The 15,538-nt window shown below is 39.9% G+C and overlaps 1 protein-coding gene across 6 annotated transcripts in view; it reads left to right on the top strand.

The window, feature by feature from the left end:
- The window catches only part of Tnik (TRAF2 and NCK interacting kinase), a 400,539-nt gene that overhangs the window by 235,046 nt on the left and 149,955 nt on the right, over positions 1-15,538 (top strand). For 5 of the 6 annotated variants that reach the window (XM_029475111.1, XM_021158657.1, XM_021158658.1 and 2 more), the window contains exons 3-4: positions 95-151; positions 11,271-11,396. In XM_029475111.1, coding sequence (XP_029330971.1) covers positions 95-151; positions 11,271-11,396 — 183 coding nt within the window. Of the gene's footprint in view, positions 1-94; positions 152-11,053; positions 11,151-11,270; positions 11,397-15,538 lie in introns of those variants that run through there. The other variant, XM_029475113.1, reaches the window with a different exon arrangement.

Raw genomic sequence — 15,538 nt, forward strand, 5'->3', positions numbered from 1 at the left:
AACATTGATTTAGGCATTGATTTGTATGGGGTTGGAATGGAATACTAACATTGTTCATCACAACTAAACCTTTTGAATTTTTTTTTTCTTACAGGGTCGTCATGTCAAAACGGGCCAGCTTGCTGCCATTAAGGTTATGGATGTCACAGGGGTAAGGCACCTTTATCCTGTTATCTCATTAGCTATATAGTTGTAACAAAGAAGTGAGTGACAGAATAAAAGAGAATTGCCAGAAAAGTAATCCTCCTAAATATTCCAGATCCTTTTCCATTTGTGATTCATGTGAAGAAATAAGAATCTACAACAGCTAACTGAGCAGGCCAGGAATAAATCACTCCAATTAAATCCAATACTACACGCTGCCTTAGGTTCTTAGACTGAATAATGTGTGCTGATAATTTACATAAACATAACCATGGATATTTGCATATGAAGCCAGAGCAAGGATTCCAAGGCATTAAAAGCATAACGCTGAGATTACAAAGAAGAGATGCGTCTTAACTGTTTCCCTAAGGGGCTGCCCAACACAGAAGTAGAGGAAAGCTGGGACAGCTGTAAAATCCTTATACTACATTTATCATGAACATTTGCTAAAACAAATGGTTTTTGATCAAGTAATCACATACCTGCAAATTTCTATTTCTTAGAGAGCAACTCTAAATTTCTGCCTGAATGATCAAAGCAATCTAATATTCCTTTAGACAATACTTTAAATGCGATCTAACACTTTCAGTCTTTTTGCTTGGTCTAATTTAAAATATTTTAATAACCTTTCAAGATTATAGAGTAGAAATCAGACTTTAAAGGATTCACAGGACATCAAAAATATGTTAATAATTTTCTATTGTCCTGAGAATTTTTCTAAGATGTCTGTCTCTTGCACATAAAAGCTAAAAGACCAAAGTCTCCATTTGGCCAGGAGTGAAATATTGACTATAGACAGTCATCCAGTCAATGAGTTCCACAAAGATATCAATAACTAAGAAACAGACTGAAAAAAAAAACACAGTTTGTTAGCATATTAACCATTAAGCCTTACCCTTTAGACAGAATCTTATATTTGGTTAAGTTGTAAGTCTTTCCAAAGGACCACCATTTCACGAATCTTCATAAGTATCACACATTATATTGACTTATTTATTTATCTCTTATTTATTATTGATCTAGAGTTCTCTCTAAATTATACTTTACAGTTTAATTAATAAATGGAAAATCTTGTTCATGTATACTTATTATCAGTTGAGTGATACTCTAAAATGTTTATTACTAGTTTTGTAAGTTTGCATATTTTACTGTCTTTAGTACATTATTTCAATTTCAGTGGCTCCAAACTAATTCAAATATATGACCTCAGTTAGTTGGTTAGGTCACCTGGCATTAACTAAGAAATGCATGTGGATTATTCAAATTAGATCTATGCTCTGCCACTTGAAACAGATGATTAAACATGAAAAAGGTGTCCTTTTCCCTTCATGTTAAAAAGAATGTAGAGGTTTACAATTATAATGTTTAGTGGTAATTGTGAAGCTGATAAAAATCTAGAGTCTCAGGAAAGACAAGTCTCTGAGCATACCTTTGAGGATTACCTTGATTTTATTAATTGAGATAGGAAGACCTGACCACTCTGGGTGGTACCATTCCCCTTGCTGGGATCCAGGTCTGTGTAAGTAAAGCAAGAGAACTGAGACGCTGCCTGAACTCACTGACTGCTTCCTGATTGTCGATGAAATGTGGCTCCTTCCAACTTGACGTTCTTGCCTTTCTTCCAACTCGACGCTGTTGCCTTGATGGTCTGGATCCTTGAACTTTGATCTCCACTCAACTCCTCCCTTACTTTGCTTTTGTCAGAGTATTTATCACAGCAACTAGGTCAGAATCTAAAACAGCTGTCAGGGATGTTTTAAAGCAGTGTGGTAACGCAGAGGATGGTTTTATTCTTTTTTTTTCTGTCACTTTAATTTGCAGCCTCCCTACCTACTAGGGTCACTTTATAGTTTGGTGTAACTACAGATTTTATCCCTGGTAGAAGAATAGAGAAGTCCCTTCCAATTATTTTTTTTTCTTCTTGAATGTCTAGCAGTGTCCCTAGCTAAAAATTCAAGTTCTATGGAAATGGGCCATTGAGCCCCGACCCCTGACTAAGAAAATATATATAGTTGATGGTTTCTGGGGAAAGGAGAGTCAGCTTCCTTGAAGGATGTGGCTCCTGGTAGGTCCACCACATTTCAGAAGATGATCCCACATCTAAGAGATTATAGACAGTACAAATTAAAAAGAGGAGACAGAAGTAGGAGATGGGGATGTGGGAGTGCATCCAGAAAGAGTTAAGGGAGAGACTGGGGCGAAATAGTGAAATATGTTAATTAATGAAATTATTTTTTTAAAAGAAGGAAAAGAAAAGGTTCTGAGGGGTCCAGGATGAGTAAGATGGAGGATATGTAGGTTACATATGATCTAACTACACTTTATACTTGTAAGAAATCACCAGAAAAGAGAGAAATATAGCTTCTATAAGTCGGAATTAAAGGAGTAGCTGTTGGAATAGTGAATTAGCAGGATATGACACAGAAATCAAAATCTAGCATTGTGAGCCTCCATTGAGAAGCTTGTGATAAATATATATAAGCCTTTTTACAAAGCTCCAACTACAAAACAAATCAGAATTTGGCAGTTTTGCTGAAGTCATAATATTCCGTCATTCTTGGATTGAGTCATATTTCTGCATAATAAGATACACTTGGCAGCTTAGGGACTAATGGTTGTGCTGGATCCAAGATGGCCACACTGTGGCTCAAGTTCTGTTGTGCGGCTCTGCAGAGTGAGAGCTGAGATCTACTGACAGCATGGGTAGGAATGCATGGAATTGTTTATTGATGTGAAGGTGGGAATCAAGGATGATGAATATTGCTCTCCCCAGTGTTGGATTTTCTAGGTGATGTTTTAAAATTGTTTCAAGAACCATCCTTAGTAGTTAGTGCTGGCCACCTTGCTTGCAGTAAAAACTATTACTTAGATATGTAGCCTAGCATATGCAGGTTCACATGAAGGAATACAGTTAGCCTTTCTCAACTGGGTTTCTCTTGGCAAGTAAGCCTTTGAAAAATGATTTGACAGCTTTTCTCTCAACTGCCCCAAGGCTAATAGACAGTGAATACCATTCTGTGTTTCAAAGTGCCAACCCATTACATAAAACAGGCACTTTATGGTGTGAATTCTGTTCTCTTGGAGAACACATTTCAGAAGAACTGGATGCATTTCTGTGATTTGGTCACAGCATTGACTCTTATTTAACCATTGACCCCCAACAAAGGCAGATGTGCTGTACAGCAGGAAATAGGTTTATTCTTGCCCTGCTGTCTGAGGCAGGATCCAGTGAGCTCTGCATCAAGTCCCTGCCCATCACCGTCAGCACCAGCTTTTCCTCCGTTCAACTCTGATGTTCTCTTTAGAAAGCAATCAATTCAATTTTGTGGTGTTGTCCTTTGTGTGCTGTGGAATCCAGTGCAAACGCTTCTCGACAATTATTTTAATTGGGCTCATTATGGTTGTTCTGTTCAAAGCTGAAATGAGTTCTCAAAGGTTGTCTTTGTTGATTGTGTTCTGTGACCTACTGCAAAGTGACTGTAGTTTTATTGCAATGAAATTGATGAGGCCACAAGCTTGAAATTAATTTTCAAATTCTCGATTTTATCCTGGAATCTTTCCTTTTATAGAAAAGAGTCACAGAGAAGACCAAACCCAGTGCCTGCATCCTTCCAGCTTTAGCACTGTGACACTGCATGGTTTGCCAAATTGGCTTCAGAATTACATCATATGCTCCATCTTGGCCTTCAGAATCCTTCTAAGTTGCCTAAATCATTATGAAAGCTCTGTTTTCAATGCCTTGTGAAAATTCCTTCACTACTGTATTTGAAAGTCCAAACTTAACCTAAGAGGACGTAGACCCTTTAGAGTGATAACTCTCACAGCACACTACGAGCATCAGTGGGTCTTCAGTAGTTCTGGACCCAGTAGTTCAGTAGTTCAGTAGTGTCCAAAAAACATGCAGATTCCCACCTCTGCTGTAGAATGCCCTGGGATTTTTCCTCTTTTACATCTATGTTCCTTAAGAGATGCACTGGAGCTGGAGAGATGGCTCAGCAGTTAAGTGTATATAGTGCTTTTCCAGAAGACCTGAGTTTGGTTCCTAGTACTCACATTATAGGCAGCTCCAAGGGCATCCCATGCCTCTGGCCTTCATGGGCATTTGCACTCATGTGCACATAACCACATGAAGACACACATGCATATGTGTCATTAAAAATGATAAAAGTAACTCCTCAAAAAGAGAGAAAGATGCCACACATCAAAGATAGAGCTTTCTGTTCCTGGGATTTTGTATCTACTTTCTTCTGGCTACCAGGTGTGAGACCAAGGGTCTTTGATTATAAATGCTCCCATTTTTTGAATTAGAATCATCAGTGCAAATTAATTCCTTTATGGTGACAGCCTAACCTTCATCTAGTACATAATAAAATAATAACAATGTCTAAGCTGACTTGACATGGTTGCATTAATCAAGGAATCTTGAGTTGTATTACCATCTCCATTCACACTGAAGGAAGCTGAAAAGGGAATTTACTAGCTAGTGTATATTTAAAAACCACACTCACAGAACTCAGCAAGGTCCAGAAAGACATGGTATTGTTTGAGTTCTGCTTTTGGCTGTAATTTCCTCATTAGTGTGAGTGTCCACTAAAAAATGCTGGAATGAATGAGCGTAGTCTTTCACATTCTTTGTTCTCTTCAGCCACATCTGGGCTGGATATCTGACTCTGCAAGTACCATAGGGAAGGTAATTCCTCAAAGGGGAAATCTGAGAGTTGGGAGAGAAGTAAGCAAGGAGAAGGTGGATAGATAAAACAGTGGAATTCCATTCACATCCATGCGTCATAGTTCATGACACGTGTCATGGTGCATCATGGCATCATAGTATGTCCAGGCTTATTTTGTTCATAAATATTGTTCTAGTTACATTTTTATGTTCCAGACCCAAATAAATGATATTGGTAGCTAACACTGATGGAAAATTTCCTAAATTACTTTAAATGCTGTGAGTGCATTTACATATATATTTATATATTTAATATTTATATAGTTGATGTATATTATATATATTTGATTCCCTCAATTATTTACAAAACAGGTTATTTTAATTTGTTCCATTTTAGGCATTTGAATAGCAAGCTTAATATAGCATGGCTATTAAAATGATATGCAATTTAATACCACCTTTTAATCACACTTTTAATCTCAGAGCTGTAGGTCTGCATGGTAGAAGGATATTTACTGATAATTCCGGGTGAATATTTTCTCACTGATATATTCAATAAACATCCCTACTACTTTATGACAGGTACTGAAAATTTAAAGATGAAAAACTGATCGTTCGTCTGAAGAGTACCTCATACTAAGCATAACCTTATTCCAGATATCTGCAAACAGGTTTTATTAAATTCATGAATAAAGCTACCCATCCTTGATGGGTCAGTTATCTGAAGCTAAACCCAGGATATCCCACAGACAAAGATATCCCCAACCAAGAATGTAAAGTGTGCCAAGGGCTAAGGCAGCATGCTCTGGAAATTATGTATAATTTAGTTTTGATGTTTAAAAAGACCAAGAAGAGACTGATACAAGATAAATCTGATCAGAGGCCTCACAGCTCAGTGGTTAAAAGTCTATACTGCTCTTGCAGAGGACTCATATTTGGTACTCAGCATTCGTGCTGGGCAGCTTGCAGCTGACTGTAATGCCAGGCCCAGGGGATCTGTATACACACACGCACACACGCACAATGACACGCACACACACACAAGCACACACTCATGCACACACACAAGCACATACATGCACATACAAAATTTGAAAATAAAAATACATCTTAAAAATGGATAAATATGCACAAATTGGTCCAGATCCTGAAGGAATTAAATACTATGACAAGATTTTCAAGTTTTTTTTTTCTTCCCAATACACCACTTTGATCAAATAGTCCTAAGGAAAAACAATGTATACATGAGTTAAAAGAGGTTTTATCTTTTTTAAAAAAACTGAGTTTAGAAGCCATTAAGTCTTGACCTCTTTCCCAAAATGATGCCAGACCCCAAACAAAGAGCAGAGCATGTGACCAGTGGGGGATCTGTGTGCTTTGCCTGCTGGAAGGATCCCCACAAGCTCAGCTTCCTGGAGTTCCCACTTCTGCCTTTTTGAGTCCTGGTAGGTGCAGACTATGGCCAGCCCTGTCTCTTCTGGAAGACTACAGTAGAGGCTTTCCTCAGTGGTGCCAGCAGAATGGTTTTTACATTGTCAAAAAGCTCAGTAAAGGTTTCCTGAAATGAGCACACACACACACACACACACACACACACACACACACACACACACGGAGACATACTGTTCCAAATATGTTTGGTTCTTTACTCCCAAAGGGGAGACATTCTATGGAGTGATAAATAGCATTACATATACTAATAATATATTAAGCACAATGGTCCAGAGCGAAGTAAAATGACTAACATGGAGTGCTTACTTTGAGCCAAACACTATTGTTGTAATCCACAAACCTCAAAGAAGCCCCCGAAGCGAATAGTGTTATTATTTTCATTTGACAAATAAAGAATTGAAACTGTAAACCTTAAGTAACGTGCGCAAACTCAAAAAGATATACAGATGTCCCAAGCTTGGCTTGAGACTAAAATGGTATGTGATGTATAGTACATGATACATATTACATCCTTAAACATGATTTTAATTAGTTCTCATGAGCACAGACTGAATGAGGCAGAGTTAAATAAGCATGAAGAATGGTTTAGAGTTTACATTGAAACTTTTTACTTGTATGTGGGGCATTAGCCTGTCCTGTGAGCTCCATGTCATACTTGAGTTCATCAAGTGAGTGACTATCTTGTGCTCAGTCCTGGCTTGGTCACCTGAGTGGCTGTTTCTAGTCTCATTCTGAGTAATAAGCCTCATTCCAAAGTTAGGGACCACATGAGATGCAAGAAAGACAGTGGGGCCACATTCCAGAAATTGAACAGCAAGAACACTCACCCATAAGAGAAAGCATGAATTGCTATATTCGGTGTCAATATTTAGTGGGAGACAGGGACACAACCTTTCAGAATCTTAATATCCCAGTACCCTCAAGAGACTAACTCTTCAGCAGTATCTTTAGTCAAGAGTCAATTCACTTGTAAGATGTGAACAAAAGATTGAGGACAATTTCAAGAGAAAACTAGCTGGGTCTGTAGAAAAAGTTTCTTGATAAAGTGACAGCTATGTGAGATTCATAGTAGGGGAGGGCTTTGGTTAGACAAGAAAAGGAATTCAGGAAGGGCACACCCATATAGGGACCCACCTCAAAACTAAACATGCCCTGCTGAGGGTCACCCTGCAATGGGGACCTCTTTCCTAGGATTGTTCAAGTAGATGTCTTTAATAGGCAGAACCTTTCAATGAAGTTCATGATGCAACTTTTCAAAGGGAAAAGATAAATGTCTCAGTATTCATTATTCCCACTCCTTTTGGAACTAGTTCCTGTGATGTGGTTGTGGCCTTGTACTGCATGAACAAACATGGAACATAGATACCCACTCCACATATATACCAGCATCTGCCCTTACCACCACTGCAGCCTATACTGGTGGCTTGTGTGTGACAGGATCTCTGTGCATATTCTTGCATGCTGAGTATATGGGTTGGGTTTGGGGCTTGCATGTGTGCATGCTCATGTGACAGAGCTTACAACAAACTGCTGAAGAGAGTGAGGCAGAGTGACAGACAGAGCAAGGACACACAGACAATACCTGGGGTCTAACACCTCCAACTTTAGAAAAAGAATTGCATGACTTGTTATTTGCTAGTGCCTGTGTCTGTTGATCTGTTGCTCCAAACAGAGCTACAGAGTCCTGTTCTGTAGACACTCACAGATTGTTAATGCAGAGCTGGCATGGATTAGGTGCTTCACAAATATAATACAGGTGCAAATAAAAGAGAGCAGGGAAAACACAAAAAGTAGAAAATGTAGTCCAGGTTGAAATCCAAGTTGCAGATCACAAAACCATGGCAGTTACTTTTCCTGACAATCACAACCAGAGGGACATTGTCAATGGCAGAGTTTTCCCAGGTAAAAAAGGCCACTCACTTCAACTCCAATAGCTGTTGGTTGAACTGCAGGCCTAGGATCCTTGAGGACCCAAGGTCCCTCATTTCCAGTGGATGCCAGCCAATGATTGAGTGAATGACATCATTGTCAGGCCTGAAAGAGAGACCCATGGAAAGAGGAAAACCCTACAAACGATCAATCTCACCTGACCAGACATCCAGACACTAATAGACCCCTCCAATTATATGGGGCCAAGTGATTGTTCTGTTGATAGGAAAGCTATGTTCAAGTCAGAACTTCCTCATTTCAGCTATTCACCTCCATAGCTGAAAATAATTGACACCAGGAGAGATTAAGTGCCGTATGTGAAGTTAACACAATGAATCAAACCAGGTTTTGAAGTCTTCTGGTTGAAGTGATAGATCTTCGTGGGGTAGTGGACTTGACTTATTGGAATACTCTTTTCTTAAAGTTGAAACAACTTGGTTCCATTATTTGATTTTTAGTGTGATTCCATGGTCATTAGTTTCTCAGTGAGATTGTTCCCTGAACTTATGGCTTAAGATGTAAGAATAGCTCATTTACAAAATAGAGAGTTTCCCACCAATTAAAACTATCGAGTCTAAGGCCAAAGAGATAGTTCGGTCAGTAAAGATATTGCAAGCATGAAGACCTGAGTTCAATCCCTAGGACCTATGTATTCTGATGTGCATGTAATCTCAATGCTGGAAGGCAGAGGTAGGTGGATACTTTGGGTTTGCTGAATATCCAGTTTAGCCTTTTCACTACACTCCAGGCCAATGAGAGACCCCCATATGAAAAATAAAACGTGGATGAAATCTGTGGAATGATACCTAAGGTTGTCTCTGACCTCCACATGCATACAAGTATGCAGCAACACACATAAAACAAACAACAACAAAAAGAGCCCTGTTGCATCTAGTTTTAGCCTCAGATGCTCTCACCTTTTGGGGAGTATTATGCCTCCTTTCTCTCACTGGACCATACTGTGAGGCCAAAGTCCTTGTGGCAGAGTTGTACAAACTCTTATTGTCTGGCCAGCAACTTTGATAAATGGCATGCTCACTTACAAGGGTAAAGAAGGTTGTGTTGGAACTATGTAGTCATGACTCGAAGGCCTGGAATTATGTTTGGAAATAAGGTCACTTAAACTTGAAATTCAAATGACTGGTGCTCTTGCTTGGTGAACCTTGTTATCTGTGGTTTTGTTGTCAGAGTTGGGAAGACAAGCCACCATGTTTATTACATATCTAACTTCATAACCTTCATATGTCTTATTTAGATAGTAGCACAGAAAACTCAACTTATAATATCTGCACTTCATTGTTGCTGTGAAAACCCAGTTACCAAAACAGTTAAGTTTCTGTTGTGAGATCTATCAGCTTGAAAGGGGTAGACTCCAAACTTAGTGTATACCCCAACTCCTCATCTCACTGCTCTGATAACAAACTCAATACTTATCCTTTCCTCAAGCCCGCCCATGATTGGTTTAGTTTACCTTCACACAGTGATACTGACCTCCTTGGGACCTCTATTCTATTCATTTGAGATTTAGTGGTGTACTGGATACCACTGTTGCTTAACTTAATGACATGGTAAGCCATCTTCAGGCACATCTAGCTCCCAGGTTCCTGTTGAGGACTTAGGAGGCAGGCAGCGAATACTTGTAGAACCTGCCTGACTTCCAAGTTTTGCCTACAGTGAGACTGTCAGGTATGGCTGGAAAGTGATCTATAGCTCTCATTACCTGCATAATTCCCCTTTTAATGGAAGCAGCCACCAGTACCCCCAGGATGGCTCTTCATCTTCGGAATGAGGCTCCCTGACTAATGGCACTCATGTCCTACACAGAGAATTTAAAAAGCTGATGTGTATCATGGTATAGTTGGAGCTGATGTGCACCATAGTACAGTTGGAGTTGATGTCTGAAGCAGAAGAGAATTACATCAATGGAGTAGACACTCAGTATCAGTACAATTACAAGAGAGTTTCACACACACACACACACACACACACACACATCATGTGTGTGAAGAATTATTGAGGGAGAGGGTGGGATTTAGATGGGGGAGGGCTTACATAGCCAGAGAGACTCAAGGAAGACATCCATACTTGGGGAGTATAAATAAAATCTCATCAGTATTAACATGTAAAAGTTAAGTGAAGGGAAGAAGACAGCATACATGGGAGTTTCTGGAAGAACCCTGCAATGTCATACATATAAGCCATGTGGATGGAAGTCTAAAGGTGCAGAAATACGTGTCATGACTTCTTGAATTGTGATAACATAAAATCTTGTATTCGGAGATAGTTCTTGCTTACCACTCTTGTCTCCTTTGTCCTGGAGCAGAAAACACTGTTTGGCAGTCCAACTGAAGGGTACACAAGTAAGGTCAGAAAGACTGACTGATGAACACACATAAGGTCAGGCAGTCTGACTGGAGTCCACACACACAAGGTCAAATTGTGGCAAGCACACAGGTGCCCTCCAGTACCAAGCCTGTTGACTCTTCACTGGAAACTAAATGAAAACTGAGTCAGGAAACTGAGTCTGTGGAGTCTTTTCATGTCTACAGTACATTTCCCCCTCTCCTTTCATGTTGAGCTTCCTGAAGGTGATGAGGACTCCTGCTTTGTGAACTTCTTCAGATCTAGAGAACTTGCCTTGCTCTCTCTCTGGTCTGACTTTCATTGGCTTCCTTCAAGGCACTTTAATAAAAGGACACTTCAAAGAAACCAAGCCTAATAAAATGTAAATCAGAGGTCATGTGTTTTCCCTTTCTTTGTCCTCAGCCTTCCCCAAATGATGTGATCAGCAGTGTGTACAGAGGGAAAGGCTTCCCTGAAGCTGACTGTAGATTTTATTGGATAGCCTCCACAAGAAGAGATGGACTTCCTTATGCCTCTCCAGGCAATGATGTGCTTTGTCTCTTAGCTACACCAAAAGAAGACCCTCTGTGCTACCAATGTTTAACCAAACAATGTAATGATCCTCTTTAATCAACTAAAGACTAATAATAGCTCATTGCTATAGATAGTATTGAAGAATAGAATTCTCCCAATAACTGAATGTGTATGCCCACCATTTATTGTTCTCACACAGGATGAAGAGGAAGAAATCAAACAAGAAATTAATATGTTGAAGAAATATTCTCATCACAGGAACATTGCTACATACTACGGTGCTTTTATCAAAAAGAACCCTCCTGGCATGGATGACCAACTCTGGGTATGTGACACTAAAGAATGTTTTTTTCCTAGCCCTCCAACAACACTTAACAGAGTGACTTTACATTTCAAACACTTAGCCCTGTAATTTTCATAACACTGGATTTTCAAGGTTGTCTCCCATCTTCTTGAATGTGTATTTTTCATTGTCTCTAAATCTTTCGTCATTCTCTTTTTAAAATAAATATTTTCACTTACTTGGTGCACATTTGTTTGTGGATGTACATATGTGTGTGTAGGCATGTGGAGGTCAGAGGGCAATATCAAGTACTGTCCTCTATTAGTGTCCACGGTGTGTGTGTGTGCATATTTTATACAAGATGTCTCACTGTATCTAGAACTCGTTAGTTTAGCCATCCTGACTGGCCACGGAGTTTATGGGGTTTACCTGTCCACTCACTACCCCAAGGCTGGGGTTACAGACAAAAGCAGTACATGCTCATTCTTTTAATGCCAGCACTGAGATCTGAGCTCAGGTCCTCATGCTTGAATAACAAGCACTTTACCCACTGAGCCATGCTCCCATTACCCTTTATCTATAGTAGGATGGATGGTGCCCAAAGCTCCTTGATAATCCCTATTCCTCCTCACCTATTAACAATCTTTTATTGCATTTTTATTGTATTTCAGTCGTTATGCTACTTGCTATCTGAATTCTATGATTCATTCCCATTCACTGATGCAGCATCACCAGCCCCATGTCTTATTGATGGAACTGAGGTTTGCAGGGAGGATAATCAACTATCCCAAGCTCTGTGTGGTGACAGAGAGCAAGCTCTACCTTCACTCAGGCTGATTAGGAATTACAATGTGTAGATGGCTGCAATCGTGTTTTCAAGTCTGTGGATGAAATACCTAACACAATGTCCGACACCACTGTAGGACCTTGCTTTGCCTGCACACCCTACGTAGCTTTGTTCCCCAGTCCTTGAGAGAGCTGACTGCCTGTCCCACCAATGGCCATTGACAGTCACTACCTCACTGTCTGCTGTGCTCCATGCAGATTGTCTTTCTTTGCCTTTGTAATTTCTGACACTGGAACACTTCATCCTCAGTGGATGAAGGACCATCCAGTGGATGCAGGACCATCTTGGTTCAATGACATTAAAAGGGATTTGCCCCCTTTGCCAATGTTTTGAATCAGCTTCAAGTGTAGCCCATTCAGTGGAAGGTGGACCACTTGATCTGCTTCTCTTCTTCTTTTAAATCTTTGTTCCTCTCATGTAGTATTGTTGGATTGATGACTCTGAAGATTAATGCCTTGCTTATCTTCCGGGGCCCTGGGTATATGTCTAACTCACAGAACTCCTTGAGTGGGTGTCTCCTAAATGCCAAGGACTGTGGTACACTGTGTAACTCAGTGATGCATAGACGTTTCTCTAGGCTCAGTCTTAGATAAAAGCTACTGTGCTGATGAATATGACATTTGAAATTCAACCAAGATGGAGGGAAGGAGAAGCATCCAGTGTATTTACATGCTGACCAGAAAAGATGTGATAATGTTAGTTTAAACATTAACAAGAGGTCATTCTCCATAATCCTGAATAGTCAGCCTTCAGAGGTAAAAAGAAATGCTGAGAAATTGTCCCCTTTAAACACATCTCCAAATGTAACATAAAGGTACAGTATAGGGCAAATAAGGCTTGATGGAAGTGGTTTAACATGTTGTGTGGGGTCTGAAAACAATAGTCTCTTGGTACACAGCAATGTGCATGTGAAAGTTAGAAAATGAAGAAAGAGAAGAGAATGAATGTGTGTGTGTGTAGTCTGAGGAGACATGCCAAGGTGTTATGCTGGAAAATTAAACCTTGAGAAACTTGATTATGTAACTCTTAGAAGAAATCACAAAAATACAATAGAGATGTAAGTCACTACTTTAGGAAGAATGGTTGTTTCATACCTGATGAGCAGAGTATAAAAGCCTTCAGACGTGATGGGTGTGTACAAGTCAATGGGGCCAAGGAGGAAACTACCAATGGAGAAGGTACGTGAAAGTCAAGACAGCAGCCACAATCAGTTACAACTGAACATGTTGTTTTGATTTGTTTATGTCTTTATTTAGTTTAATTTATTTACTTCACTACCCCTTCCAACTCACCCCCCAACCCTTCCTCCATCCCCTTCTCTGAGTGGCTCGGGGTTCTCCTGGGTATCTCTGCATCCCGGCACATCAAGTCTCTGTTTTTTAAATGTTCCTCAGGATCCCCAGAAATGTGTGTTGCTACAGCTTAACCCAAGGACAGTTAGAATACACACAGGTCCCCGCCCCCGCCCCCAAACACACACACACAGAGTGTGGGGGGAGGGAGGGAGGGAGGGAGAGAAAGAAATAGATGTATATAAAATATGTGTGTATGTAAATATTCTTGTAAAAAAGTGCCTTAGTTTTGAACCAGTATTTCTGTAAGTAGAAATTTATTGAAAGTAAATATTTACATAACTACATAAATAAATTAATCAATAAAAAATTCATTTAACCATATGGTTAATCAAACTAAACCTAGATTCATTCTTATGAGTGGATGAACATTAGCTATTATAGTAAGATTCCAAAGTCTTTCTTAAAAGATTATAATTAAATATACTATCTTTTCAGTTTTGTAAGAAAGGATATATATGTATATATATATGTATATATAAACATATGTGTGTGTGTGTGTGTGTGTGTGTTTGTGTATTGAGATCCCTGGACTAGACAGGCACCAATGAGGAGAACATGCACTTGTGAGGATTATTTCAGTCTTTTAATATTTTATTTATTTGCTTTATATTTTACTTTAGAGTCTCTGTACATAGCTCCAGCTGTCCTGGACCTCACTAGGTAGGTCAGGCTGGCCTTGAACTCCCAGAGATCCATCTACTTCTACCTGCTAAGTGCTGGGATTAAAGGCATGCACCATCATGCCCAGCTATTTTTTTTATTCTCCACTTTATTAATTAAAAAGTAGAAAGCAAAACAAAAAAATTGCACATCCAAATTAATCAGACCCTAAACTCTACAAGTCAGTGTTGGCGTAGCCAGTGGAGCTGGGAGTTACAGAGCTTCACATTGGATTTTATGCCTTCTCTATTGAATATATTTTTATGTGCATACCCACCATGAAAATCAAAAAGATCCATAACAGAGTTAGAACTAGATAGACAATGAGCTTTATGTCCTCTTTCATAACTCATGCCTTTCACTTGCACTCAGTCCTTCCTCGTCCTGCAATAGTTGGCTCTTCATTCTTGCTCTGGTTTTCTGCATAGTACACTGTACCCATATGACATTTGTTCAGCTATATATACCTGTTATTGCCTAGGTTCCGTATTGAGGGACAGCACTCAGGATTTTTCTTTTTGAGATTGGATAATCCCATTTGGTAGAATACATTCTAAGCCCACCCTGTTTGTTTGGTTGGTTGGTTGGGTGGTGTTGTTGTTGTTGTTGTTGTTGTTGTTGTTGTTTTGAGGCATACCCATGTTCCTCTCCCACTTAGAGCTCATGAACCTTTTCTGTTGTTCTTTGAACTGCCTCTCCTGGTACTGTTCTATCTCTTCACAATGACCGACAGGACAGGGATTGTGCCTTTTGTTTCTTTGTTTCTCTTCAGTTCCTGGGCAATATGAACTAAAAAAAGCATCTATTTGTGAGTGGGAACAGCATCACTGATCCAAGCCTGGTTGCCGAGGTGATTTCCGAGCGTGGCTTCCTGAGGGCCTCAAAGCTCGGTGGAATATAAAGAGGTAGCATGCACCAGATGCTTTTGTGTCCCAAAGAGTTTCTTCATTGTCTAGAATCCAGCCTTTCAGTGTTGTCCTGTACACGGTGAGCTATAACCGATGGTTGTAGAGAATCATTCTGGTCTTATCTCAGTTCAGACTATGGGGGTGCTTCTGTGTGCCCTTGCAGTTTTTGCCACCCCCTAAAGAACCGTCATCCTTCTCACATCCCATGTGGCAGATGGAAGCCACTGCCTTGTGCAGGATGGGCAAGTCCTGTTCTGACTCCCGCTGCCAGTTGTGTTGAGGTTTAACCGGCAAACTTAGATAGAATGAATGAGGATGTGGAGAACGGAATGCTTGCGCACTGCTGGTGGGGTTGTCTGCCAGCGCAGCCATTGTGGAAGACCCTGTGGAGGATATCATCCAATAGTTCAGTCT

This window comes from Mus caroli, chromosome 3 (assembly GCF_900094665.2).
Source record: "Mus caroli chromosome 3, CAROLI_EIJ_v1.1, whole genome shotgun sequence".
NCBI classification, from domain to species: Eukaryota; Metazoa; Chordata; class Mammalia; order Rodentia; family Muridae; genus Mus; species Mus caroli.